The sequence below is a fragment of the Tupaia chinensis genome, unplaced genomic scaffold, assembly GCF_000334495.1.
Source record: "Tupaia chinensis unplaced genomic scaffold, TupChi_1.0 Scaffold000359_1, whole genome shotgun sequence".
Taxonomy (NCBI): domain Eukaryota; kingdom Metazoa; phylum Chordata; class Mammalia; order Scandentia; family Tupaiidae; genus Tupaia; species Tupaia belangeri.
This window is the reverse complement of record NW_006159855.1, coordinates 2,260,721-2,286,009: the sequence shown is the minus strand read 5'-3', so window position 1 is coordinate 2,286,009 and position 25,289 is coordinate 2,260,721. Positions and strand designations below refer to the sequence as shown.

Here is a 25,289-nt window from a genome sequence, read left to right as displayed (position 1 = left end):
GCCAAGTTCAGGAGTTATCTTAGTACGGAGTTACCCCGGCATTTGGGGGCTTTTGCCCTGGAAGATGGGTGTGGTGCCAGAGGAGCCGTCCTGGAGGAAGTGAATCTCAATGGCTTGGAGTAGTCAGTTCCGGCATTGGTGTGTTCCCCTTCTGTATTGCAGAGCGAGGAAACCACTGGAGTCATGTGCTCAGCAGAACTTGTTCAACTGGTTCCCTCTTCACAGACCCCTAATTCAGATTCCCGCCCTGATTCTTTTCTACATATGCTCTTGGTCTGGGCTTGTAAGGCTCACCGCGGTAGACTTCTCAGGATAGTCCTTTCTTTGTCTTGCCAAGTGGCGAAGTGGGTAGGGCCAAGTCTTTACTCCCTTTGAAAATGTTATCAGTAGGACAGGGTAGACAGGTATTTTGTAAGTGACGGAGTGTCAGACTGTCGAGGTAGGCTCGTTTCTGAGGATCGTGCTGGCTCACATACACACATGTGCACGCAAATGCTATGTAGGCAAATGCATGCCTGCTAGTGCTTGGTACATACCATCTCATTTAATCGTCACTGCAGCCTTATGAGGTTCGCTGTTATTCCTAATGCTGACAAAAAAGGAAGCTCAGGGGAGGTTAGATAATACAGTCCTTCTTGCTCATTCTTCCTTCCTTCTTTTCTCAGGGAAGAAGGGGGTGATGTTCCTTTCTGTAGCTAGCCGCCTCTGTTCCTCAGAACCTTGCTTTGTTTTGTTTGCCATTCTTGTATCTCTAGTCCCTCCTTCACTTACTCGTTTCTTGCAGGCTGCAAATATGTGCTTCTTGCTGGACATGCCACTCTCTCAGACCAACCGTTTCTCCATTCCTTCAGCTTCTCTTCTTCCCTTTTTACACTCATTGAAAAGAAGCCTACGTTTGCCTCTTCTTTCCCACTCAGTTATTTTTCAGGTTGTTGTAATCTGACTCCAGCCTCACCACTCTGCTTGACTTCCCTTCCAAGGGGTCACCGAGGACCTTCTTTCTCACATGCTATCTCCTTTTCTCCTTGCCACCCACGTCTGCGGCATTCGAAGTTGGTGGCCTCTTCCTGCTTCCTGAAATGTTCTTCTTCCGGGATCGCCGTCGTGTGCTTCCCTCTTGATTCTTATTCAGCCATAGTGGTTGTCTTTTTCTCTCTCATCTTTCAAATGTTGGGTGTTCTCCAAGGCACAGTCCTTCATCTTTAACACTTCTCCCTGCATGCCGTTTCCCTGGTGAACTCAGCCATCACCAGACTTGAAGATGGCGCCCTGTTTCACACGTGGTTCTGCAGCATGGCCTCCCCTCATGAGGTCGGGACTTGTGTCCCAGCAGCCTGCAGGGTATCGCTACTGCCTGTGCCATTGGCGTTTCAGGTGAACGCGGGTTCTGGCGTGCATTTGTCATCCTTTGTTTCTTTGGTGGATGTCCCCAGTCTTGGCATCATCTTTAATTTAGTCATCCATGCCACAAGTCACCAAATCATCTTTTAAAAAGAAAACCTTTTCTTTTTTCTTCTAGAGAAGTTTCTGTACATTTGCAATAGCTGGTACATGGTGCCACGTTTTCTTCCAGAACTGCATAAGAATGTGGAGTTTTCCCACACACTGAACAGTAATAAGTTATCATTCTTTATTTTTAAAGAATTATTTTATTTTACTATATTTATTCATTTTAATTTGCCCGGGGGTGGGGGGGAGAGAGAGAGAGACAGACAGACCTACAAAGTGAGAAAGCAAGCTGCCCGGTCCAGGACTCCAGCTGCAGTCAGCCATGTGGAAATCCAGTGCCCTTAATCACCACACCACCTGCTGGCCCCTTATCATTGTTTACCTTTGCCAATGACAGTGTTATTATTACTTGTTACTTCAATTTGCATTTCTTTGATTAGTAGTGAGATTGAGAAATGGTCATAGAATTACTGGCCATTTATATTTCTTTGATGAATTACCTATTTGTGTTTCTCTCTCTGTCTGTCTGGCGAGCGCATGCACCCTATAGCAAAAACCTCTCCAAAAAAAAAAAGAAAGAAAGAAAGAAAGAGACAGACAGAGAGCTAGAAAGCAAGACATCACCCACCCAGGGGGTTGGTCACGCCGCAATCCCTTCTCCTCCATTCTTCTCTCTGGATCTTGGGCACGCACACACATGTGCCCGGTGTGAGTTTAAGCCACCAGATCTGGAACTCGAACCACGGTCGGCTACGTAGGAGTTCAGCGACATAGCCATTACCCTAACTGCTGGTCCCTAACTTTATTTATTGATATATTTTAATTTGAACAGATCGAGAGAGAGAGACAGGGAAAGTGGGAAAGCAAGCTGCCAGGTCCAGGATGAAAGAGAGAGAGAGAGAGAGAGAGAGCCACCAGGTCCGGGACTCAAACCATTGCCAGCCATGTGGGAGTCCAATGCCCTTAACCACCACGCCATCTGCCAGCCCCAGCATATAAAAATTTAAATACTTAATAAGGTTTTGTTTTTTAGTTTTTACTGCATGTACTTGCCAGAGACTAAGAGAGAGGGAAAGCGAGAAATTAGTCCCCAGGGTGATGGCCACCCCTCAGTCCCTTCTCCTTTTGTCTTCTCTTAGGATTTTGGGCATGCAGACATGTGTTCCCAGTGTGACTTTTCAAGCTCCAGGTCCTGCACTCATACTGTGCAGCTGGCCATGTGAGATACAGCACCTTAACCCCCCGTTGTGAAAAGTGCATGTGCGCTGGGAGAGCAGGAGAGTTATGAGTGTCTTCCGTAGGCTCTGGTCATGCTGTGGCCCTCTTCTAGTCCTCCAGCCTTAGATCTTGGGCACATGTATGCATGCCTCGTATGTGTTCAGTCTGAGCTGGCTGGGGATTTGAACCATGGATGCCATCTGTGTCCAGCTTCCCTTGAGCCAAGCCATACGTTAACATTGTGTTATTTAGCTAGCTCAAGTGTTCAGATGATTTTTATTTAACCATTTTATTTATCTTTTCTGACTTCTACCTCTGTAGTGTTTAAGTTTTGCCAAAGGGTAAAACCAGAGAGAGGGAGAAAAAAAATCACCCCCCAGGTGGATAGCCATGCTGCATTTTTTTCTCCTCCAGTCTCCTCTTGGAATCAGGCATGCAGGGACATGCACCTTGTGTGTTTTTCAAGCTGACATGTCCAAGACTTGAGCCAAGCAATCAGCCATGTGGAATCCAGCTCCTTAACCACCATGCCACCTGCTGGCCTATGTACTTCAGATCTTTAAACATCAATAATCTATTAATATACTATTACTAGGGGGGACACAGCAGGTGGTGTGGTGGTTAAGGTGCTGGACACTCCCACATGACCAACCATGGTTCGAGTCCCGGACCTGGTAGCTTCCTTTCTCACTTTTTCTTTCTGTCTGTCTGTCTCTGGTCAGAATTAAAAAAAAAAAAAAGTGAATGAGTAAATAAAATTAAAATTAAAAATAATTCTTTAAAAGAATATATATATATATGTAAACATACTATTACTGGGGCTGGCAGGTGACATGGTGGTTAAGGGCGCTGGACTCCCACATTGGCCATCTGCTATTCGAGTCCCAAACCAGGTGGCTTGCTTTCTTACTCCCCTCCTCCCCCTCTCTCTGGTCAAATTGAAAGAATAAATAAAGTTAAATTTTAAAAATTCTTTAAAAAATATATTACTAAAGGCCAAATTTGAATAAAGGTCTTAGAGCATTTTTAGGCACTTTTAAATATTAATATTTTTTTATTTTGGAATTATACTTCTGAAGACCCCTCCGAAGGAATTGTTTCTAAGTACAGAAGAATATTGTGTACAAAAATGTCTCTTGGGGCTGGCGGGTGGTCTGGTGGTTCAGGATTCTGGACTCCCACATGGCCGGCTGCAGTTCGAGTCTCAGACCTGGCTGCTTGCTTTCTTGCTTTCCCTCTCTGTCTGGTCAAATAATAAAAAAAGTCTCTTGCAGTATTATTTCCAGGTTGAAAACATTCAGAAATGACATAAATGTTCAATATATTGGGTCCTTGGAAAAGTTGTGACATGTTTTTCTGTGCACAAAAACGTTGTGTGCAGCTGTGCTATTTGTCCATATTCCCTGCTGTGCGTTCACCTCATTTTTAAGAAGAAAATAAGTAAATTTTTCCTTTGTGGTGTTGAGTGCCAGAGGGCTATTTTTGGCTTAGGCTATCATTGTTAGGTTTGTCCCTGTTAATGAGAAACCAAGTTAGAGCGTCCCCAGAGAACGGAGGTTGCCAGGAGTTGCTTGCCAGAAAGATTTTGTCCATTTCCTTTTTAGTAGTAAAATGTTGGAAGGACCAGCATGTGAGGTGTGTCCTTGGGCTCCAACTCTTTTCCATACCGGCAGCTGCCATTCTTTCCCACACGGCCCTTCTGAACATCAGGCTCTTGTGGAGGGATGGATTTTGTAGGTGTTACAAATTGATGTCTAATCTGGTTACTATGGCAACTCTTCTGGAAAACTCATTTGTTTCTTTTCCCTCCCTTTCTGACCATTTGAAGATCTACCACTTGAGAGAAAAGCCAGAGAAGCTTCTTATCCTTGAGTATGGGCAAGAACCAGAAGATTCTGTAATCCCGTCACATACCCATCCAGCTTTTATTTAAGTACCTGTTTAGCGTGAGACAATATGCCAGCTGCTTTAAAGGTAGAATTTAGCCTGAGTAGGTCTTCTGTAGAATTTGAGAAAAATCCCCTGGAGGGGATGGTCACGCTGCAATCCCTTCTCCTCCATTCTCCTCTCAGGATTTTGGGCACACATGTACACATGTCCAGCATGAGTTTAAGCTGCCGGGTCTGGGACTCAAACCACAGTCAACTATGTGGGAGTACAGAGATGTAACCATTATGCCATCTGCTGGCCCCAAAATTAGGTGTTCTTAAAGTCAGTGCTATCTCTGAAATTATATGTACATTTTAAGTGTTATGTACATTTTTCCGAAGAAAGGTCTATAGTGTTCCTCAGATATTTAGAGGATTTTGCGGCTCAAAAATCGGTTAAAAACTATTGCCTTGAATGATTTTTAGTTTTCTGTTGGTAGAGTATATGCGACTAACCTTTGTTTTGTTTTCTTGTTTCCCTGAAATCTGGTGAGAGATTTGAAAGAGAAAAAAATTAGTTTTCTTTTCCTTTCCTCTTTACAGCCTCCTCCCTACCTTCAAAAAACACTTAACAAATCATTATTTACTGCTTCCATAGACATTTTCATTCAGTATTTTAGCTGAGCTAATTGACTCTGTTTTGTTATCTTCAAGATAACTTAAAACCTGAACCTAGGCATTCAGTGTGGGTTCTGAATTCTGAAACTGGAGAAGAACACTAGTATAAATGTAAGCGTCTGAACAGTTGAGATGGCACTTCAATTACAAATGGTTTTTCTTAAGGAGTAGCTTAAGGACTGAGGGGAAGGGTCTGAGGTTCATGGGGCAGTTATGCCCCGGGGAGCCAGCTGGCGGGCTCTGTTACTGCAGCGGAGGAAAGCAGGGTAGGAGAAGGTGGCTTTCATGCACAGGAGTATTCGTGAATCTCCTATCACTGAGGTCTGGAACTGGGCTAGGGCCAGGGTATGTGTGTGTGGAATTGGGCCTTAAAGTAGTGTTTCCATGTTTCAATTAAACCTGGCCAAGGAGAATGGAATTTAAGATTTTAAGCTTAAAGGATGAGTTCTGAGGAGCTGAACTCCCACATGGGCTGACCGTGGTTCAAGTCCTGGACTTGGCAACTTGCTTTCCCTCTCTCTCTCTCTCTCTGCAAATTAAAATAATAATGTGATGATAAATAAGATTATTTTTATTTACTTATTTATTTAGAGAGGTTATTGCTGTAGTGAGCATGCGCTCACAAGAGAGACAGAAAGCGAGAAATCACCCCTCAGGAGGGATGGCCACGCAGCAATCCCTCCTCCTCCATTCTCCTCTCAGGATCTTGGGTACGCACGCACACCTGCATGGCCTGAGTTCAAACCACCAGGTCCGGGACTCTAACCAGAGTCGACCATATGGAAGCCCAGTGACATAACCATTACAACAACTGCTGGTGCCAATTAATAAGATTAAATAAGATAATTCTAAAAAAATGGGAGCAAGTTCTGACTTTTTGTCTTTTTTTTCATCTTCTTTCTTTGGTACAGGTGGATGGAAGCATGTCTAGGGGAGGATCTGCCACCCACCACAGAACTGGAGGAGGGACTTAGGAATGGGGTCTACCTCGCCAAACTAGGAAACTTCTTTTCTCCCAAAGTGGTGTCCCCGAAAAAAATCTATGATCGAGAGCAGACCAGATACAAGGTGAGTGCTTTACTTGGTGCTTAGATTTCTGGAATCTGAGAAAGAAGTTTAGCATACCTTGTACTGTGTGAGAGTTATTGAAAATATATATATATATATATGAGCTGTGTTTGTTCCAACAAAATATGGCCTTCCAACTGCCTGGCAAAATGGAGCAAGTAGAACTTTAATGTGTATTTCTGGTAGAATTCTAACAATGATGTGTAGCTAGAAATTTCATAGTCCAAATGAGTTTTTCTAGAAAGGTAGAACCTGGGGGCGTTATTACCTTAATTACATATATATGTAAGTGTATTCATTTACTTCTTCCATGAGAGAGACAGAGAGATAGGCATCCTCCGCAAGGTCTTCATGCCATGAGGAACCCCAGTCTCAACCAGCTCAGGTCACATACATACATGTGCCTAGCATGCTCAAGAAGGCCCTGGGACATGAACTCAAGATATCTCCCATGAGGGTCCAGTTGTGTTATTGCCACACCGCCAGCTAGACTAAATCTAATTTTGACTGAGCACTGAGATTTATTGGCAAACTGAAAGCAATAGCAACGTTTTTTTTTTTTTTTTGGAGAGATTTTCACTGTAGGGCGTGTGTGCTCGCCAGACAGACAGAGAGAGACATAGAGACAGAAAGCGAGAAATCACCCCCCAGGGGGGGATGGCCACGCCACAGTCCCTTCTCCTCCATTCTCCTTTTGGGATCTTGGGCACGCACGCACACGCGCCTGGCGTGAGTTTTAAGCCACCGGGTCCAGGATGTGAACCACGGTCGGCTGCATGGGAGTCCAGTGACATAACCATTATGCTAACTGCTGGTCCCAAAGCAATAGCAACTTTAGGAAAAAGCATTGCTTGCAATATTGAAGTTCAAGGTAAAAATGGGAAAGTGATCCAATTTCAGAAAATTGAGATGAATTTGATTCCTGTGGCCCCGGGCCCTCCAAAAGGAGGCTGCTCAGCTACATTGGGATTTTTTTTTTTTTTTTTGGGGGGGGGGAGAGATTTTCACTGTAGGGCGTGTGTGCTCGCCAGACAGACAGAGAGAGACATAGAGACAGAAAGTGAGAAATCACCCCCCATGGGGGATGGTCACCCCACAATCCCTTCTCCTCCATTCTCCTCTCGGGATCTTGGGCACGCATGCACACGCGCCTGGCGTGAGTTTTAAGCCACCGGGTCCGGGACACGAACCGCGGTTGACTACGTGGGAGTCCAGCGACATAGCCATTACGCTAACTGCTGGTTCCCGCTACGTTGGGATTTTGACAAGGACCAAGTTCTGTTGTCCATGGAGCTCCCATAGGGAGGTGGCGTGCGAGCTCTTACTTCACGTGGGGGGAGTATAAAAAGGAGTGGAGGATTTCATAACCAAGAGCAAATACAAGTTTGACCAATTATAAGCACTGGCCAAAACTCAGAAGGAACTAAGGCTGCAGATGGTGTAGAGAGATTTTCATTTTCATGTTTAAATTAAAGAGAAAACAAGGAAGATAACAGGTCCTCAGCCAAAATTAATGTCCTACACAGAAATTTTTTTTTCACAGAAACATTTCTTTTTTTTTTCTTTTAGAAATTTTTTTATATGGGACGCATGTGCTCGCCAGAGAGACAGAAAGCAAGAAATCACCTCCTGGGGGGATGGCCCCACCACAATCCCTTCTCCTTTATTTTTCTCTCGGGTTTTTTTAAATGTTCTCACGAGCGCCCGGTGTGAGTTTTAAGCCACCGAGTCCAGGACTCAAACCATAGTAACTACACGGGAGTCGAGTAATGTAACCATTACACCATGTTTTGGTCCCCACAGGAACTTTTCTTAACCAAAAGGCAAAGATTTATTTAAATAAGCAATTGTTCTGAAGACAAATCTGGAGTTTTTCTTGTAGACAGAATAGCAAATAATAAAGGAGAGTGGAGATTTTCGCAGCAATGATGGAAAAAAAAAAGTCCTGGGCTAGACAGTGGCTCAGTTATAGTGCAACTGGATCTACACAGAAAAGTCCCAGGGTCCCATCCCGGGGTCACCCTCTGTGCAGCAGGCATACCCGTATGCTTATCATCTGTGTTGGCAGAGACTGGGCCGGGTCATAGTGTGAACACCCCCTTGAAGCTGCTTGTCTTTCTCTGTCTCTGTTTCTCTCTTGTGGAAGAAGTAGGTATTAGGTTGTCAGGAAAGTCATGGTATATTGTGCAATGTTTTTCTATGCAGAAATGCATCATAACTTTCCTGATGACTCAATAAATAAGCCTTAAATAAGTTTTACCTTGGGGGCAGCAGATCACACGGTGGTTAAGGTACTAGATTCCCACATGGCCAACCATGGTTTGAGTCCTGGACCCGGTGGCTTGAAACTCATGCTAGGCGTGTGTGTGTGTGTCCAGAATTCCAGGAGGAGAAGGGATTGCAGATTCTTGAGGGATAATTTCTCACTTTCCCTCTCACTATCTTTCTGTCTCTCTGGTGAGCATATATGTGCCCTATGGTTTTAAAAAAAAGTTATATCTCTCTACTCCTCTTGCTCCTAGTAGCAGGCACAGGGGCTTAGAGGGGTATTTCTGTCTTACGTGAAAGCCCTGATTATATCTGTCATTTTGTGGGTATCTCTGTTTATGCAGAGACCACACTGCACGCCTTATGCGTATTATCTCATTTTATCTTTACTATGGATTATAAAGTAGGTGTTAGAGATGGAGGAACTCAGACTCAAGAGTGAAGTGACTTGTCCAGTGTTACCAGTAGGTGGCCAAGCCAGGAGTCAAACCCAAGATAATGTAACTCCAAAGACAAAGCACACTGTGCACAGGAAGATTCTCCTGGTTCCTAAGAGGAGCCAGTATGTGGATTTGACTTCTTGGTATTGGATTGTGAGCATAATGATTTAAAAAAATTTTTAAAAGCTTTATTTTTAATTTATTATCTTTAGTCTTCTATTTCAATCAGAGAGAGATGGACAGAGAGAAAGGAGAGTGAGAAAACAAGCTGCCAGGTCTGGGACTTGAACCATGGTTGGCCATGTGGGAGTCCAGCGCCTCAACCACTATGCCATCTGCCAGCCCCCCATAATGATTTAAAATTTAAGAGGACCTTCTAAAGTCTTATAAGGAAACTTGCAGGGAGAGTTTTAATTTGTTACTGAAATTGCTTCAAAATAGCCAACAGTGCCTAATGGTATTTTTGTTCTTCTTCTAGGCGACTGGACTCCACTTTAGACACACTGATAATGTGATTCAGTGGTTGAATGCCATGGGCGAGATTGGATTGCCTAAGGTAACTTACCGGGTACTCATAGTTCTGGCTGTTTGGCGTAAGGATGAGTGTAAAGGAGTGGAGGATTGCAGTCAACCTCTGAAATTACCAGTTGATTTTTTTTTTTAACTAAAGGATATCTTTTTTTCTGTTTGATTTAGAAAATAGATTTGCTCTTTTTCTTTTGTATTCATCATACTTTTTCCACCTCACCCTAGAGAATTTCTCTCTGATAGTATTTACTTTTGCTACATCATATTGTAGATTTTAAGTGTTTTTTTTTCTGAGATAGAATTCATATACTACAGGCTTCACTGTTTTATAGTATACGGTTCATTGGTTTTTATTTATTCACACAGTTGTCACATTAAAATTCGACTCTAGGAAATACAAGGGAATACATTAGAAGTGTTGTCTTTTAGTTTCAAGTTACCAGATCCATAGGCAGTATGAAGAGTCATTTTAAATTTCAAGTTGTAGATACAGCATAATGTCGTTTTCTTCCTGTATCTGCCTTTGGTGACTGGTGTAGTTATCGTATGGGAGTGTTCTACTCAGTGGTGTATTGCATGTAATCCTAGCCACTCGGGAAGGCTGAGGCAAGAGGATTGCAAGCTGGAGGCTGGCCTGGACAACATAGTGAGACCCTGTTTTAAAAAGAGCTGCGGGTAGGGGCCAGCAGGTGGCATAGTGGTTAAGGCACTGGAATCTCACATGGCCAACTACAGTTCAAGTCCTGGGCCCAGTGGCCTAAAAATCACTCTGGGCATATATGAATGCATGCTCAAAATCCCAAGAGGAGAATGGAGGAGAAGGGATTGTGGCATGGCCATCTACCCTGGGGAGTGATTTCTCACTTTTCCTCTGTCTGTCTCTGTGTGGCAAACACACGCACCCTATGGCAAAAAACTAAAAACAAAAAAGAAAGAAAGAGAGAAATTAAAAATAAAGAAAAGAAAAGAAAGAAAGCACTAGTTATGGTGGTATATGCCTGTAGTCTCAGCTAGGAGCCCGAGGCAGAAGGACTGTGACAGGGGCCAAATCCTGTCTTAAAATAAAAAATATTTAAAAATAGGACATCGACCTATATAGACAAAGGAAGTTGCCTTTGATATTTTAAGTGAAAGAATGAGCCAGTTTAAGGTTCTAAGAGTTGGCATTCTGACTAAGATGAGATCACCATTTTTGTGTAAACATAGTGTATATTCTTGGGCAAAATCTGTAAGGAGATATGCTTTTCATTTTTGTGTGATGGAATTATAGCGTCGTTTTTATTTTATTTTTTAAATACTTTCCTGTAGAGTCCACATTTCTGTAACCAAAGAAAACTTCAAAAGAAAAACACTGGGGTATGGAATATCAGAAAGTGGCTAAAACCACTTTGGAAATGGGTATTTGGTAGTTAGTGTAATGCTGACCTCATTGTTTCATGCATGTCTGTGGAACTGAGTTACATCCAGAACTGAGCCTTTGCAGCCTAGCTTTTGTCCTCTTTTGCTTAGAGCAAAGTGCCGAAGTGTTCTCTTCCTTGCCACTGGTATGTTTCAGAATTAGGGCCACAAATGTCAGGAAATGCAGTATGTCAAGTTCTCCATAACTGCTTGGCTTGTGTGCATCTGTAACTTCCTGTTCTTGTTTTTTTATGTAGTATAAAATACTATACTATATAGTATAAGATATTGTACTGTGCACCTGTAACTTCCTGTTCCAGTTTTTATGTAGTATAAAATGCTGTACTGTATAGTGTAAGATAATGTACTATGCACCTATAACTTCCTGTTCCAGTAAAATGCTATACTATATGGGAACAGCAGATGGCATAATGGTTATGTCGCTGGACTCCCACATACTCAACTGCCGTTCAAGTCCTGGACCTAGCAGTTTAAAACTCATACCAGGTGCGTGTGTGCATGTCTAGGATCCCAAGAGGAGAATGGAGGAGAGAGAATTGCAGTGTGGTCATCTCCCTGGAGGGTGATTTCTTGCTTTCTGTCTCTCTGTCTCTCCAGCAAGTATGCATGCCCTGTCATAAAAATCTTTCTCTCTCTCTCTCTCAAAAAAAAAAAAAAAAGCTATACTATATCGTATAAGATACCATACTATGCACCTATAACTATAACTTCCTGTTCTTGTTTTTTATATAGTGTATTGCCAATGGGGCAATGACAGTTTAGTCTCATTTGAATGATAGTAAGAGCTTTGTTCATATTTGTTTTTGCTAGTAATATTGTTACCACAAAATGCTTTTCATTTTGGAGAGGTTTTTGCTATAGGGCGCGTGCACTCGCCAGAAAGACAGAGAGATAGAAAGCGAGAAATCACCCCCAGGGGGAATAGCCACGCCACAATCCCTTCTCCTCCATTCTCCTCTCGGGACCTTGGGCATGCATGCACACGTGCCCGGTGTGAGTTTAAGTCACTGGGTCTGGGACTCGAACCACAGTCAACTATATGGGAAATCAGCAGCATAGCCATTACGCTAACTTCTGGTCCCCAAAATGCTTTTTTTAATGATAGTTTTTATTACCTTTTTAAAAAATATATTTTATTTAACATTTATTTATTTATTTTAATTTGGCCAGAGAGAGAGAGAGAAAGTGAGAAAGCAAGCTGTCAGGTCTGGGACTCAAATCATGGTCAGTCATGTGGGAGTCCAGTGTTCCCAACCACCACACCACCTGCCAGCCCTTATTATCTTTTTTAGTTTAGTAACAGTAGTGTATTGTCCTGGACCACAGTGGCAACAAACATAAAATTCCCCAAAGACTTTCAGGGACAACATGGTAATTATGGATATCAGGCCTCAAAATATTTATCCTATGTAATTTAGGTCCATAAGATTTTTGAGTAATCTGAACTAAAGATACTTAGTCTAATAATATATTGTTGCCTATAAAATATGATATATAATTGATAATGCATACATAGTATTTATTAGATGTAGTTCCTAATCTTTTTATATGGTACATACAGACTAATTAAAGAAATTTAATAATACAAAACTTTGTGATTTAAGCCACCGGGTCGGGGACTCGAACCGTGGTCAACTACATGGGAGTCCAGAGACATAGCCATTATGCTAACTACTGGTCCCATCCTTGGATAGCTTTCTGTCACCTAGAATTTTTCATATCTAAACCTACCTTTTCCCCAAGAAAATTCCCTTTCCTCTGTAATCAATGGTATCATGTCATCAAAACCTTAAAAATAACTTGGACTACAAAATTTGGTCATTCCCTCGTCTTTTTCCATTTATTTGAAACATCTCTTTTGTTCGTCCACTGTTACCAACCACACAGCCTACCTCCCTAGCTCCTGTCTCTTCCTTGTTAAATGTGTCCTGTGTCCTGTGTCCAGTCAGACCTTCCTTGAGCTGTTTTGTTCCTTACCTCCAAAGCTAGGACATTTTTTATGTTCTCTTACCATTTTCAAATTCGTCTGTGTGTCAGGATTCCAGCCTGCCTACTCAACCTTCTTTTTCTAGATGTACAGAATACACCCTAGAAAGTAACAGAATGTATCTCCTCCTCATAAACACATCACAATTAATCCTGCTTTATTTATTCTTGCTGTTTCTGTTATTTGTAAGACTTTCTTCTCTATCTCAATTCATTAATTTCTTTGGGATTTTACAGTCTGTCTTAACATAGGTCTTTATTGCTCATCCAAATTCTTTTTTTTTTTTAATTTTTTTTTTTTTTGAGAGGTTTTTGCTATAGGGCGCGTGCGCTCGCCAGACAGACAGAGAGAGAGACATAGAGACAGAAAGCAAGAAGTCACCCCCCAGGGGGGATGGTCACGCCGCAATCCCTTCTCCTCCAATCTCCTCTCGGGATCTTGGGCACGCACGCACACGCGCCCAGCGTGAATTTTAAGCCACCGGGTCCAGGACATGAACCGCGGTCGACTACGTGGGAGTCCAGCGACATAGCCATTGCGCTAACTGCTGGTTCCCTGCTCATCCAAATTCTAATTGGGGGCCAGGAGGTGATGTGGTGGTTGAGGTGCCAGACTCCCATATGGCTGACTACAGTTCGAGTCCCAGATCTGGCGACTTGCCTTCTCACTTTCTCTCTCTTTCTCTGTCTCTCTGGTGAGTGCATGTACCAATAGCAAAAAAAAAAAAAAAAAAAAAAACGAAGAATTAAATAATTATTTTTAATTTTTTCCAGAGAGATTTTTGCTATAGAGCACATGTGTTTGCCAGAGAAACAGAGACAGAAAGTGAGAAATCACCCCCCAGGGTGGATGGTTATGCTAGAATCCCTTTTCCTCCATTCTTCTCTTGGGATCTTGGGCATACATGCACATGCGCCTGGTATGAGTTTTAAGCCACTGGTCTAAGACTCTAACCGCAAGACTCTAACCGTGGTCAACTACATGGGAGTTCAGTGATGCCATCTGCTGGTCCCAGAATTAATTCTTAAACACAAATTTTTCTAATCATCTCATTATTCAAATCTACTCTTAGCTCTTTATTTCCTTAAACTGCAGATTTAATTGTGTAATGCCATGTTACTATGAGAATACGTTTTGTTTTGTTTTTGTTTTTGAGAGGTTTTTGCTATAGGGCATGTGCGCTTGCCAGACAGACAGAGAGAGACAGAGAGATAGAAAGTGAGAAATCACCCCCCAGGGGGGATGGCCACGCCACAATCCCTTCTCCTCCATTCTCCTCTCGGGATCTTGGGCATGCACACACACACACCCGGCATGAGTTTAAGCCACCAGGTCCGGGACTTGAACCGTATTTGACTACGTGGGAGTCCAGCGACATAGCCATTACGCTAACTGCTGGTCCTGAGAATACATTTTGAAATTCAAGATTATTCTAGTCTGTATCTACTCTGTTACTATCCTTCATCATTCATTAACCCATCAAATATAGAATGCCACACAGGAAAAGTATCTGTCTCCCACATTCCCATGTATATCCTCTATTCTAGCAACTTTGTATCTTCCTACTTCTTCCAGACATTGTACCACATTTTAATATTTTGTAGTTTTTCAGTGTCTAAATGTAGCACTTTGCACAAACTGAAGCACTTAGTAAATTATGGTTGTCATTCAGCCTAGGCATAGTAGATCATAACTAGGAAGATTGTGGTATTTTAAAACCTCACATTCACCCAGAGAATGAACATTTAAAATGTTCTTTTCTATATCAAATAAGGGAACTCCTAAATAAGTATTTGAAATATCTATAAAACATTTCTCATCATGCTTCAGCTGAAAGTAGAATAAGAAATTATAACTATCTAACGTCTTTCTCTTCAGGGATCCTAAGGGCAAAACAGCATGCATACTCAGGTCCAATATACTTACAGTAAATGTTTTATATGGGTGGGACCAGCAGTTAGCGAAATGGCTATGTTACTGGATTCCCATGTAGTCAACTGTGGTTTGAGTCCCAGATCCAGTGACTTAAACTCAAGCTGGGCACGTGTATGTGAGAGCCCGAGATCCTGAGAGGAGAATGGAGGAGAAGGGATTGCAGCATGGCCATCCCCGCCCTGGGGACTGATTTCTTGCTTGCTATCTCTCTCTTTCTGCCGAGCGCATGTGCCCTATAGCAAAAACCTCTCTACACACACAAAAAAGCTTTATATGGTTAAAATATATACCTAACCAAAGTAGGTGGGAAGAGTAAGTTATCTTTACTACCAGGGACCGAACCCAGTTACACCTGTCAAAATGTCTTCTTACAAAGTATGCATGTATGTTTTTTTAAGAGAGATTTTTGCTATAGGGTGTGTGCACTTGCCAGAGAAACAGACAGACAAAAGGTGACAGAATCACCTCCCAGGGGAATGGCCATGCTACAATTCCTTCTTCTCCGTTGTCTTCCTGGGATTTGGGGCACAAACGCACAGATGCCTGGCATGAGTTTCAAACCACTGGGTCAAGGGCTTGAACTGTGGTTGACTGGGAATCCAGCGACATGACCATTACGCCATCTGCTGGTCCCTAAAATATTCATGTATATAGCAAGAACAGTTGACCCTCCATAGCTACCAAGTTCCACATCCCTGGGGTCTTCATCTGCAGATTCAACCAATCGAGGACAAAAATGTTTTGTTGCTGATGTGTGCTGTGTAGTTAGGCCCAAGATGATTGTATCTATAACTAAACATACACAGACTTTTTTCTCGCCATTGTTTTCTGAATGATACAGTATAGTAACTATTTACATAGCATTTACATTATGCTAGGTATTATAAGTAATCACAATATGATTTCAAATATACAGAAGGATATGCATAGGTTACATTTTATATAAGAGGTTTGAGCATTCTTAGAATTTGGTACCCCCAGGGAGTCCTGAAATCTCTCTCCCACCCATACTAAGGGACAGCTGAATGCCATGTCATCTTTCATAACAAACCCCAATATATTCCAGAGCACATGAATTTTCAAGCCTTATTCTGCGAGAGGAATAAGGACCTTTTACCACAACTAATAAAACCTAGGATAAACCTAGCCAGAAAAAAAAAAAAAAAAAAAAAGCCCCCCAAAAAAAAAAAAAAAAAAAAAAATGGGTAAAGAAAAAAAAAAAAAAAAAAAAAAAAAAGCCCCACATTTGCAAGTAATTCAACTGGACCAGAACTTTGGTTTTATTTGCTTGTGTCTGGACTTAAAATAAGTAAATTACCTTCACATGCCTAATGAAATTCAGTGGCTTGATTAAGTAGAGATTTTTTTCAAATAGTGCATTTCACTCATGCTATAGCATTTTGTCCCTTGTACTTCCTGCGATAAAATATCTGTTCACCTTAATGAAGTTATTTGTTGAATGCCAACAGTGTTTTCTAATTGCCTGTAGCTTTATGTTATCGGTTATTGGCAAATGATAAAATGAACTCAATAGGTGGGTGCCTTACTCTGCTTTTTTTCTTCTTAGATTTTTTACCCAGAAACGACAGATATCTATGATCGAAAGAACATGCCACGATGTATCTACTGTATTCATGCACTCAGGTAATCACAATTCCGTGGTAAAATAGGCAGTTTAGGAATAACCTCTGAGTCAAGTCCGTAGCTTTTAGTCCATGGTGTAGGAATGAAAACGTTTTCTACTAGCTTCAGAATTTCAAATAGGATAGAATGCTTGTTATCCTAACAAAATAGTGAGAAGCAGCTGTGTTTTTCTAGCAAGTAGAGAAAAGGAATTTATTTATTCCCACAATAGCGGATAATTTTGTTCCAAAAACATGGTGTAGTCTCTCATTACTGATCTAATGTTTCTGTGGAATATGCATTTCGCTCAGACTGCAGTCTTTCTTTTATTTATTTATTTTTTTGGAGAGGTTTTCATTGTAGGGCACGTGCGCTCGCCAGACAGAGAGAGACAGAGAGACAGAAAGCGAGAAATCACCCCCAGTGGGGATGGTCACGCCGCAATCCCTTCTCCTCCATTCTCCTCTCGGGATCTTGGGCACGCATGCACACGCGCCCGGTGTGAGTTTTAAGCCACTGGGTTCGGTACGCGAACCGTGGTCGACTACGTGGGAGTCCAGTGACATAGCCATTACGCTAACTGCTGGTTCCCTGCAGTGTTTCTTATTTAGCCATGTAGGCCCTCGCCATGATGAAGCCATTTGTTCATTATGCTAACACAAATATGATAGGGACCTCACAGTTTCATGGTAAATTTGGAAGATGACTTAATTTCAAGTCCCCAGCTCTTACGATTGACAAGGTACTAAACTGGAAGGAAAAGGTTAATGAATTTGAGGGAGGATAAGATGGGATGGGGGTTGTTTTTATAGTGTATTGTAGTAAAGTATTAATATTTAGCGAATTTGCTACATGGCCATAGTAAAGAGGATGATAGAAGTGATTAGGACAGGAACATGAGATTTCTTTGCTCAGGCTGCTCTTTTAATAAAACACCTTGGGGAACCAGCAGTTAGCGTAATGGCTATGTCGCTGGACTCCCACGTAGTCGACCGCGGTTCGTGTCCCGGACCCGGTGGCTTAAAACTCACGCCGGGCGCGTGTGCGTGCGTGCCCAAGATCCCGAGAGGAGAATGGAGGAGAAGGGATTGTGGCATGCCATCCCCCCTGGGGGGTGATTTCTCGCTTTCTGTCTCTATGTCTCTCTCTGTCTGTCTGGCGAGCGCACGCGCCCTACAGTGAAAATCTCTCAAAAAAAAAAAAAAAAACACCTTGTATTGTGCTTAAATAAATGTTAAGTGCGTATATGAGTGTATGTATAATATTGGTCAGTAAGAAACCTATTGTCTCTTGTTTCTTGATCAAATGTGCTGGATCCACGATATCACTGGGCTCAGCATAAAACTAAAGAATGAACATAGCTGGGCACTCGTGGATATCTCATATTGAACGTATATCAAATTCAGACGTATATGCCTGAGCCCAAATCAGATGAATTCTGAGTACTGCGACTAAGTGTCTGCATTGATAACCTTGTAGAGGTGTTACGTACAACCAGTATTGGAACCTGGCAGGCACAGGGGCTACGCTGGCAGGGTTCAGCTGTGCTCGCTCTACAGTCACTTCTCGGCATTACAATCTGGGCCGCAGACCCTCAAATTCTCTGAAATGCAGATAAAGGGTTAACAGTGTTTTCCTAATGATGTAGTCGGAATGATGGGACCAGCAGTTAGCGTAATCGCTATGTCGCTGGACTCCCATGTAGTCGACTGTGATTCACGTCCCGGACCTGGTGGCTTAAAACTCACCCTGGGCGCATGTGCGTGTGTGCCCAAGATCCTGAGAGGAGAATGGAGGAGAAGGGATTGCGGTGTGGCCGGGAGACGGGCTTGTTGTTGTGCCACCCCCCCCCCCTTGGAGGGTGATTTCTCGTTTTCTGTCTCTCTGTCTCTCTCAGTCTGTCGAGCGCACGCACCCTATAGCAAAAACCTCTCCCACATAAATTACTGCAGTTGAGTCCCAGTCCTGAAGGCTTGAAAATCACACTGAGTGCGTATGTGTGCCTAAAATCCTAGGAGGAAAATGGAGGAGAAGGGATTGTGGCATGGCCATCCCCCTGGGGGTGATATCTCACTTTCTCTCTCACTGTCTCTACCTGCTGAGTGCACATACCCTATGACATAAGCCTAAAAACAAAAAACACCAATAACATAAGAGGAAAAAAAATGAAGACACTGAGGTAAAGTATTGTAACTGTGAAGTGGAATATTTTGTTCATAGTGTGTTGTTTCAATTCTTTATGCCGATTATCCCCGCAGTCCCAGAGCAGCAGCTAGGCAGCTCTCTGCAGCCGAGAGGCCTCCCTAACTCTGCGTGTTGTGTCTTCTAGTTTGTACCTGTTCAAACTCGGCCTGGCTCCTCAGATTCAAGACCTGTATGGAAAGGTTGACTTCACAGGTAAGAGTTACAGACCTGGCAGGAAATGCTTGATTTAGGTAGAAATAGCTTAGAGAGTCCGCAGTATCCATTTTAAAGACCCAGGGTTTAAAAAAATACCTGACAACAGAGATAAAAGAAACGTTGAACTTGCTTCTCCTAGCGTGGTAGAAAGAACACTAGTGTTGGAATTTCAGGCTCTGTTCTCATGGACGTGATTAACGAGTCTCCATTTTCTTACATGTAAATCAGGAATATGAGGAACATAGAATATATTATAGAAAACATGTAAATATCATGTTTGTCGACGAAAGCTTCCAAATGGTCTTTCCCTTTCCTTTCTAGCAAGCCCCTGTTGTGGGCAGAAGAAGGGGAGAGTGGGAGTGAGATAACGCAAAAAGGATAATTTTGTAATTTTAAAATTTAAGCCAGGGGGACCAGCAGTTAGCATAATGGCTATGTCGCTGGGCTCCCATGTAGTCGATCGTGGTTTGAGTCCCGGACCCAGTGTCTTAAATTCACGCCAGGCGCGCGTGCCCAAGGTCCGGAGAGGAGAAAGGATTGTGGCGTGGCCATCCCCCCTGGGGGGGTGATTTCTCGCTTTCTGTCTCTCTGTCTCTCTCTGTCTTTCTGGCAAGCGCACGTGCCCTATAGCGAAAACCTCTCAAAAAAAAAAAAAATTTAAGCCAGGAGTAGCAGATGGCGTGATGATTATGTCGCTGGACTCCCACGTAGTTAACTATGGTTCAAGTCCTGGACCTGGCAGCTTAAAACACAATGGGGAACAGCAGGTGGCATGGTGGTTAAGGGCGCTGGACTCCCACATGGCCGACTGTGGTTCGAGTCCTGGACCTGATGGCTTGCTTTTTCACTTTCTCCCTCTCTCTCTTTGTCTTTCTCTAAGTAAGTAAATAAAAAAAATTTAAAAAAAAAAAAAAAGAAACCATACCGGGTGTGTGTGCGTGTGTGCCCAAGATCCCAAGAGGAGAGTGGAGGAGAAGGGATTGCAGTGTGGCCATCCCCCCTGGGCGGGGGAGTGATTTCTTGCTTTCTGTCTCTCTGTCTCTTTCTGCCTCTCTGACAAGTACACATGCTCTGTAGCAAAAATGTCTCAAAAAATAATTAAGCTTATATGGGTGGGTGTCTCTGTGTGCATTTACTATAAGCCAGTGCTTGAAGAGATGGGAACTTGTGGAGAAAAACACAGTGGTAATATTGGATAAGGATGAGATAGATTCAAATCTTTCAAATGGCTGATTATTTTGTGAATCTGAGAGTTTTTAAAATTGGTAGTGAAGCGTTTATCTGTGATATTTTTCCTTCCAGGGAAGTTGTTCAGCAGACCGGGGGCAGAGGCCAAACCTTACACGTTGTTTTCTTTATCATTTGGCTTTCTGCCTTAGAAATAAAGTTGTCCAGCAGCAGCAAGACTGAGATAACTGACTAGTTAGTGATTTACTTGTTACTAAGCTCCCTCTGAAGCTTCTCCATTCATAAGTTCATTGCAGGAAATGCCATAAGTGGCAGTTTTGAAAAACTGTTTCCTGTAGAGCCTTCTGACCTTATAGGTATTGTTGATGCCTTTGATGATGACAATGATAATAATAGTTAACTATTTTATCGAATGCATTTTGTGTATCAGGTACTGTGTTAAGTACTTCACATGTATTATCTCTTTCAAGGCCTTGTAATAATCTTGAGAAATAGAAGCCATTTTATCCCATTTTATAGTTGAGGAATCGGTTTTCTGAATCATGGAAAGATGCTTAACTTGTCGGACTGGGTCTTAACTCTCTTCTGTAGAAGAAGAAATCAATAACATGAAGATTGAGCTGGAGAAGTATGGGATCCAGATGCCTGCCTTCAGCAAGATCGGGGGGATCCTGGCTAATGAGCTGTCAGTGGACGAAGCTGCATGTAAGAGGAGAGAAATGTTATGTGTTCAAGTGGGATTATTGCTCTCATTTCCAGTAATTGATACTCCAGTGATGATCTTGGACATTATGAAATTTTGCCAGCAAGGTTTGCCCGTAGGTCTAGTTTTAAGCACTGCTGTTCTATGCTATTGTTATCTATAGAAACCAATGATTTATTATGATTAAAATCACTTAAGAAGTAAGTCTTACATTTCAGTGCATTTTTGAGTTTTGTTTTTTGTTTATATTTACTCGGTAGTTAAGGGTGCATATCTTCATAGCAAACGCTCCTTGCAAGGCTGTCTTATGAGTATTTCCCTGGGACAGTCCAAATTCAGCACACTACTGTGGTAGAAGACGTGCAGCTTTATGCATCATATGGAAGGGACCCAGAGGACCCAGGGGACCTTTTCCCCAAGCCCAGTTGTTTTCTCTGTTATGAAAAGGAGCCTGTCTCTGTACTGGGTATGTGCAACGTTCGGCAGGTGTGACGTGCATCCTTTACTACATGATTTCAGTGTTCTATGCTTTACTTTTTTTCAGTGCATGCTGCTGTTATTGCTATTAATGAAGCTATTGACCGTAGGATTCCAGCCGAGACATTCACAGCTCTGAAAAATCCCAACGCCATGCTTGTAAACCTGGAGGAGCCCTTGGCGTCTACTTACCAGGATGTGCTTTACCAGGCCAAGCAGGACAAAATGACCAACGCTAAAAACAGGGTAAAGGTGAAACATCTGTTCGTTCGTTTTTTCTTTTTTTTTTTTTAAGAATTATTTTATTTATTTGTTATTATTATTTCACATGCGCTTTGCCAGAGAAAGACAGAGAGAGGGAAAGTGAGAAAGCAAGCCGCCAGGTCTGGGACTCGAACTGTGCTCAGCCATGTGGGAATTCCAGCGCCTTAACCACCATGCCACCTGCTGGCCCCAAACATCTGTTCTTTCTAATTGGGTTATATTCTTTCATTGTTTTATGTGACTTCATTTTAAATGTCACTTTTATTGAGTCGTAATTTATATAAACTAAAATTCACCAATTTTAAATGTGTAGTTTGATGAGTTTTGATAGTGTATATAGTCATTTCACCACCACCCCCCAGCGTTCCTGAGTGCCCTTTTGCATCAGTCTCTACTTTTCCCTTACTCCCAGCTCTGACCTCAGGCAACTACCAATCCATTTACTAGCGCTATAGTTGACCTTTTTATTCAGGTACAAGGAGACTTCAGAAAGTACATGGAAAGGGGAATTAAAGATAAGTTTACTTTGGTACAAAAAATGTTTTGAAATCCATGTATAATTTTTTTCATAATGATGTGTTTCCCACAGACTTTTTGAAGACCCCGAGTATGTAGTCTTGTTATTAGACCCATTTTGATTCTCTTTTCTTCTTAAATTTTGTGCAGATAAAGTTCTAGAGCTTGGCAATTACAAACTGTTAGTGCCCTTTTGAAAGATGACCTGTCAGTAGTTATAGAACCCTCTCTTTTCTCACCTTCTCTGGGGTGAATATTTATGTACTGTTGTTACAGATGTATGGATGTTAGTCGAATGAGTCCGACTTGAGAAAAATAAAGCTGAGACTCTCATTTAAGACTTCACACAAGCTTACTCACCCTGTGTAGAAATTAGCAATTGAAATGTCTCTTATTTTTTGGACATGTGTCCAAATGATGAAATGGAAGCAAACCCATTATCAGAACAGTCTTTGTATTTCTTTTTTTTTTTTAAGAATTATTTTATTTAACTTTATTATTATTATCATTATTATTTTTCAGTTTGATCAGAGAGAGACAGAGAGAGAGAGAGGAAGTGAGAAAGCAAGCCACCAGGTCTGAGACTTTAACCGTGGTCACCCATGTGGGAGTCCAGCACCTTTAACCACCGCGCCACTTGCCGGCCCCTAGTCTTTGTATTTCTTACCACAGAGCAGAGAATTTAATCTCCTAAGTGGTGCCACCCTGGCCTGCAGGCAAGTGGCTACTGCTAGGCCTCTGCCCGTGTGCCAGTGCAGGGCTCCAAGGTGGGCTTTCTAAATGGCTGTGCCCGTCCTGCTCAGGTCTGGGCAAGGATGGGGGCTTTCAGCCTGGCTGCCTCATAAGCAAGTAGAGCAGGGCTCGGACAGTGCTTCCTTCTCTTACCCAGCTCTGGAAGAACCCCCTGCCTGTTATTAACAGATGGGCCTGCTTTTCATGTTTTCAGTTGCAGTCTTGTAATATTCTGCATTTTTCTTTATAAGTAATTTTAAGCCACACCCATACTCACTCTTGGTTCTGTTTTGGTCAGGGAAGAATGCGAATGTCTTTCCGTGGTTCTTAGAGACCCGAGCTAATTGAATTATGCTTTTTATTCATCCTCAGACAGAAAACTCTGAGAGAGAAAGAGATGTTTATGAGGAGCTGCTCACTCAAGCTGAGATCCAAGGCAATGTCAACAAAGTCAATAGTAAGTGCGCTCCTGAGTCAGGCACCTATGGGGACATTACGGGACCTCATGAATGTTGATCTGTTCCTAGAATTAGGACCTGGTTTAATTTAATCACTTCAGACACTAGAGAATTTATTTAGCAACTATTGCTTATTTATTTGTTTAATTCCATTTATTATTGTTATTTTTTAATTTGACCATAGAGAGACAGAGAGAGAGAAGGGGAAACCAAGAAAGCAAGCCACCAGGTCTGGAACTCGAGCCACAGTCAGCCATGTGGGAATCCAGTGCCTTTAACCACCATGTCACCTGCCAGTCCCAAGGGACCATTAAAGTCATTTGTGTTTCTGTGTCTCTGTTTCCCTATCATTGCCCTCCATTAAACCCTCCACTCCGTCCTCTCCAGTAGTGTCTGAACTGGTCTTTTTGTCTAGTTTCACTTTTTCACCTTGTGTTACACACTTTTTGAAAAATTTATTTTCCTTTTATTCTTAATTATTATTATTATTTGGAGAGGTTTTTGCTATAGGGCGCATGCACTCACCAGAAAGACAGAGAAAGAGAGACAGAAAGCGAGAAATCACCCCCCAGGGGGGATGGCCACACTGCAATCCCTTCTCCTCCATTCTCCTCTCAGGATCTTAGGCACACACACACACACACACACACACACACACACACGTGCCCAGTGTGAGTTTAAGACACTGGGTTTGGGACTTGAACTGTGGTCAACTACATGGGAATTCAGCGACATAGCCTTCATGCCAACTGCTGGGCCCCCTTTTTATGATTTTTTAAAAAGGTTTTTGCCATAGCCCATATGCACTGCTGGAGAGAGACAGAGAGAGTGAAACATGATGTTTTAAAAAGGTTTTTGCCATAGGCCATGTGCACTGCTGGAGAGAGACAGAGAGAGTGAAAGTGAGAAATCACCCCCAAGGGGATGGCTATGCTCCCGTCCCTTCTCTGTTCTCCTTTTAGGATCTTGGGTACACGTGCATGTGTGCCTGGAGTGATTTTCAAGTAGCTGGGTCCAGGACTTGGACTGTGGTTGGCCATGTGGAAGATCAGTGACTTAAGCACCTTACCACCTGCTGACCCCCCCATAAATTCTTTATAACATTATTTATACTGATCATTTCAGTGTATGGTTCTATTTGTTATTTTTGCAGTAATTTACTTATGTTAGATATTTTTATCTAAGATTTTTTCTTTCTTTCCTTTTCTATTTGCCAGAGCGCTTGTGTGCTTGCCAGGGAGACAGACAAGGGAGAAGCATCTCCCCCCCACTCCCATAGTGGGCCATGGTCGTGCTACCATCCTGTCCCATTTCAACATCCCATGAGGATGTGGGGTGCTCATCACATGTGCCTAGTGTATTTTTCAAGCTGCCAGGGCTGGGATTTGAACTGTGGTCCGCCATGTGGTGTTTGGTTCCCTAGGCACAGTCCCATGTTCAGGAGATAATTAAGACAATGAATGGATTCAAAATGATGCTGTCTAAGAAATAGTTAGGGCCAAACAGTGGGACGGTGATTAACAACAACCGAATCTCACGTGGCCAACTACGTGGTTTGAGTCCCAGACCCACCGGCTTAAAAATCACACTGGGTGTGTATATGTGTGTGCCCAAAATCTAAAGAGGAGAATGAAAGAGAAAGAATTGCAGTGTGATCACCCCCTCTCCCCTAACAAGGTGCATTATTTCTCACTTTCCCTTTCTCTCTTTGTCTCTCTCCAACAAGTACATGAGCCCTATAGCAAAAACTTCAAAAAAAAAAAAAAAAGAATTAAAAAATGGTTGAAGGGGCTAAGACTTAGTGAAGAGTTGGAAGGGGGTCTGGGTGGAGTCAGTGAATCCTAGGGTGAGAGCTTTTAAAAAAAACTTTTTTTAAAAAATAGAATTGTCTGAAGATGTAGTAAATTGCTATGAGAGATATTTTTCTCCTGTTTAGTAATCTGGACAATTACGTGGTGTTTTAGAGGAAATTTAATCATCGTACTGGTCTGGATTGGTGCCTCTTCTGTTGCCCCCTGTATTGGTGCCCCACTATCTACTTCTGGAGGCTGTTAGGTAGACCCTGGTGTG

General features: G+C 42.4%; 1 protein-coding gene across 2 annotated transcripts in view; it reads left to right on the top strand.

Moving 5' to 3' along the window:
• IQGAP1 (IQ motif containing GTPase activating protein 1) overlaps window positions 1-25,289 on the top strand; it is a gene marked incomplete at its 5' end in the record, with an annotated part of 98,969 nt that overhangs the window by 29,947 nt on the left and 43,733 nt on the right. Inside the window, 7 exon segments of one of the 2 annotated variants that reach the window (XM_006152837.2) lie at window positions 6,125-6,281; window positions 9,468-9,545; window positions 16,426-16,502; window positions 18,811-18,878; window positions 20,661-20,774; window positions 21,317-21,495; window positions 23,134-23,218. In XM_006152837.2, coding sequence (XP_006152899.2) covers window positions 6,125-6,281; window positions 9,468-9,545; window positions 16,426-16,502; window positions 18,811-18,878; window positions 20,661-20,774; window positions 21,317-21,495; window positions 23,134-23,218 — 758 coding nt within the window. 2 annotated transcript variants of the gene reach the window in all.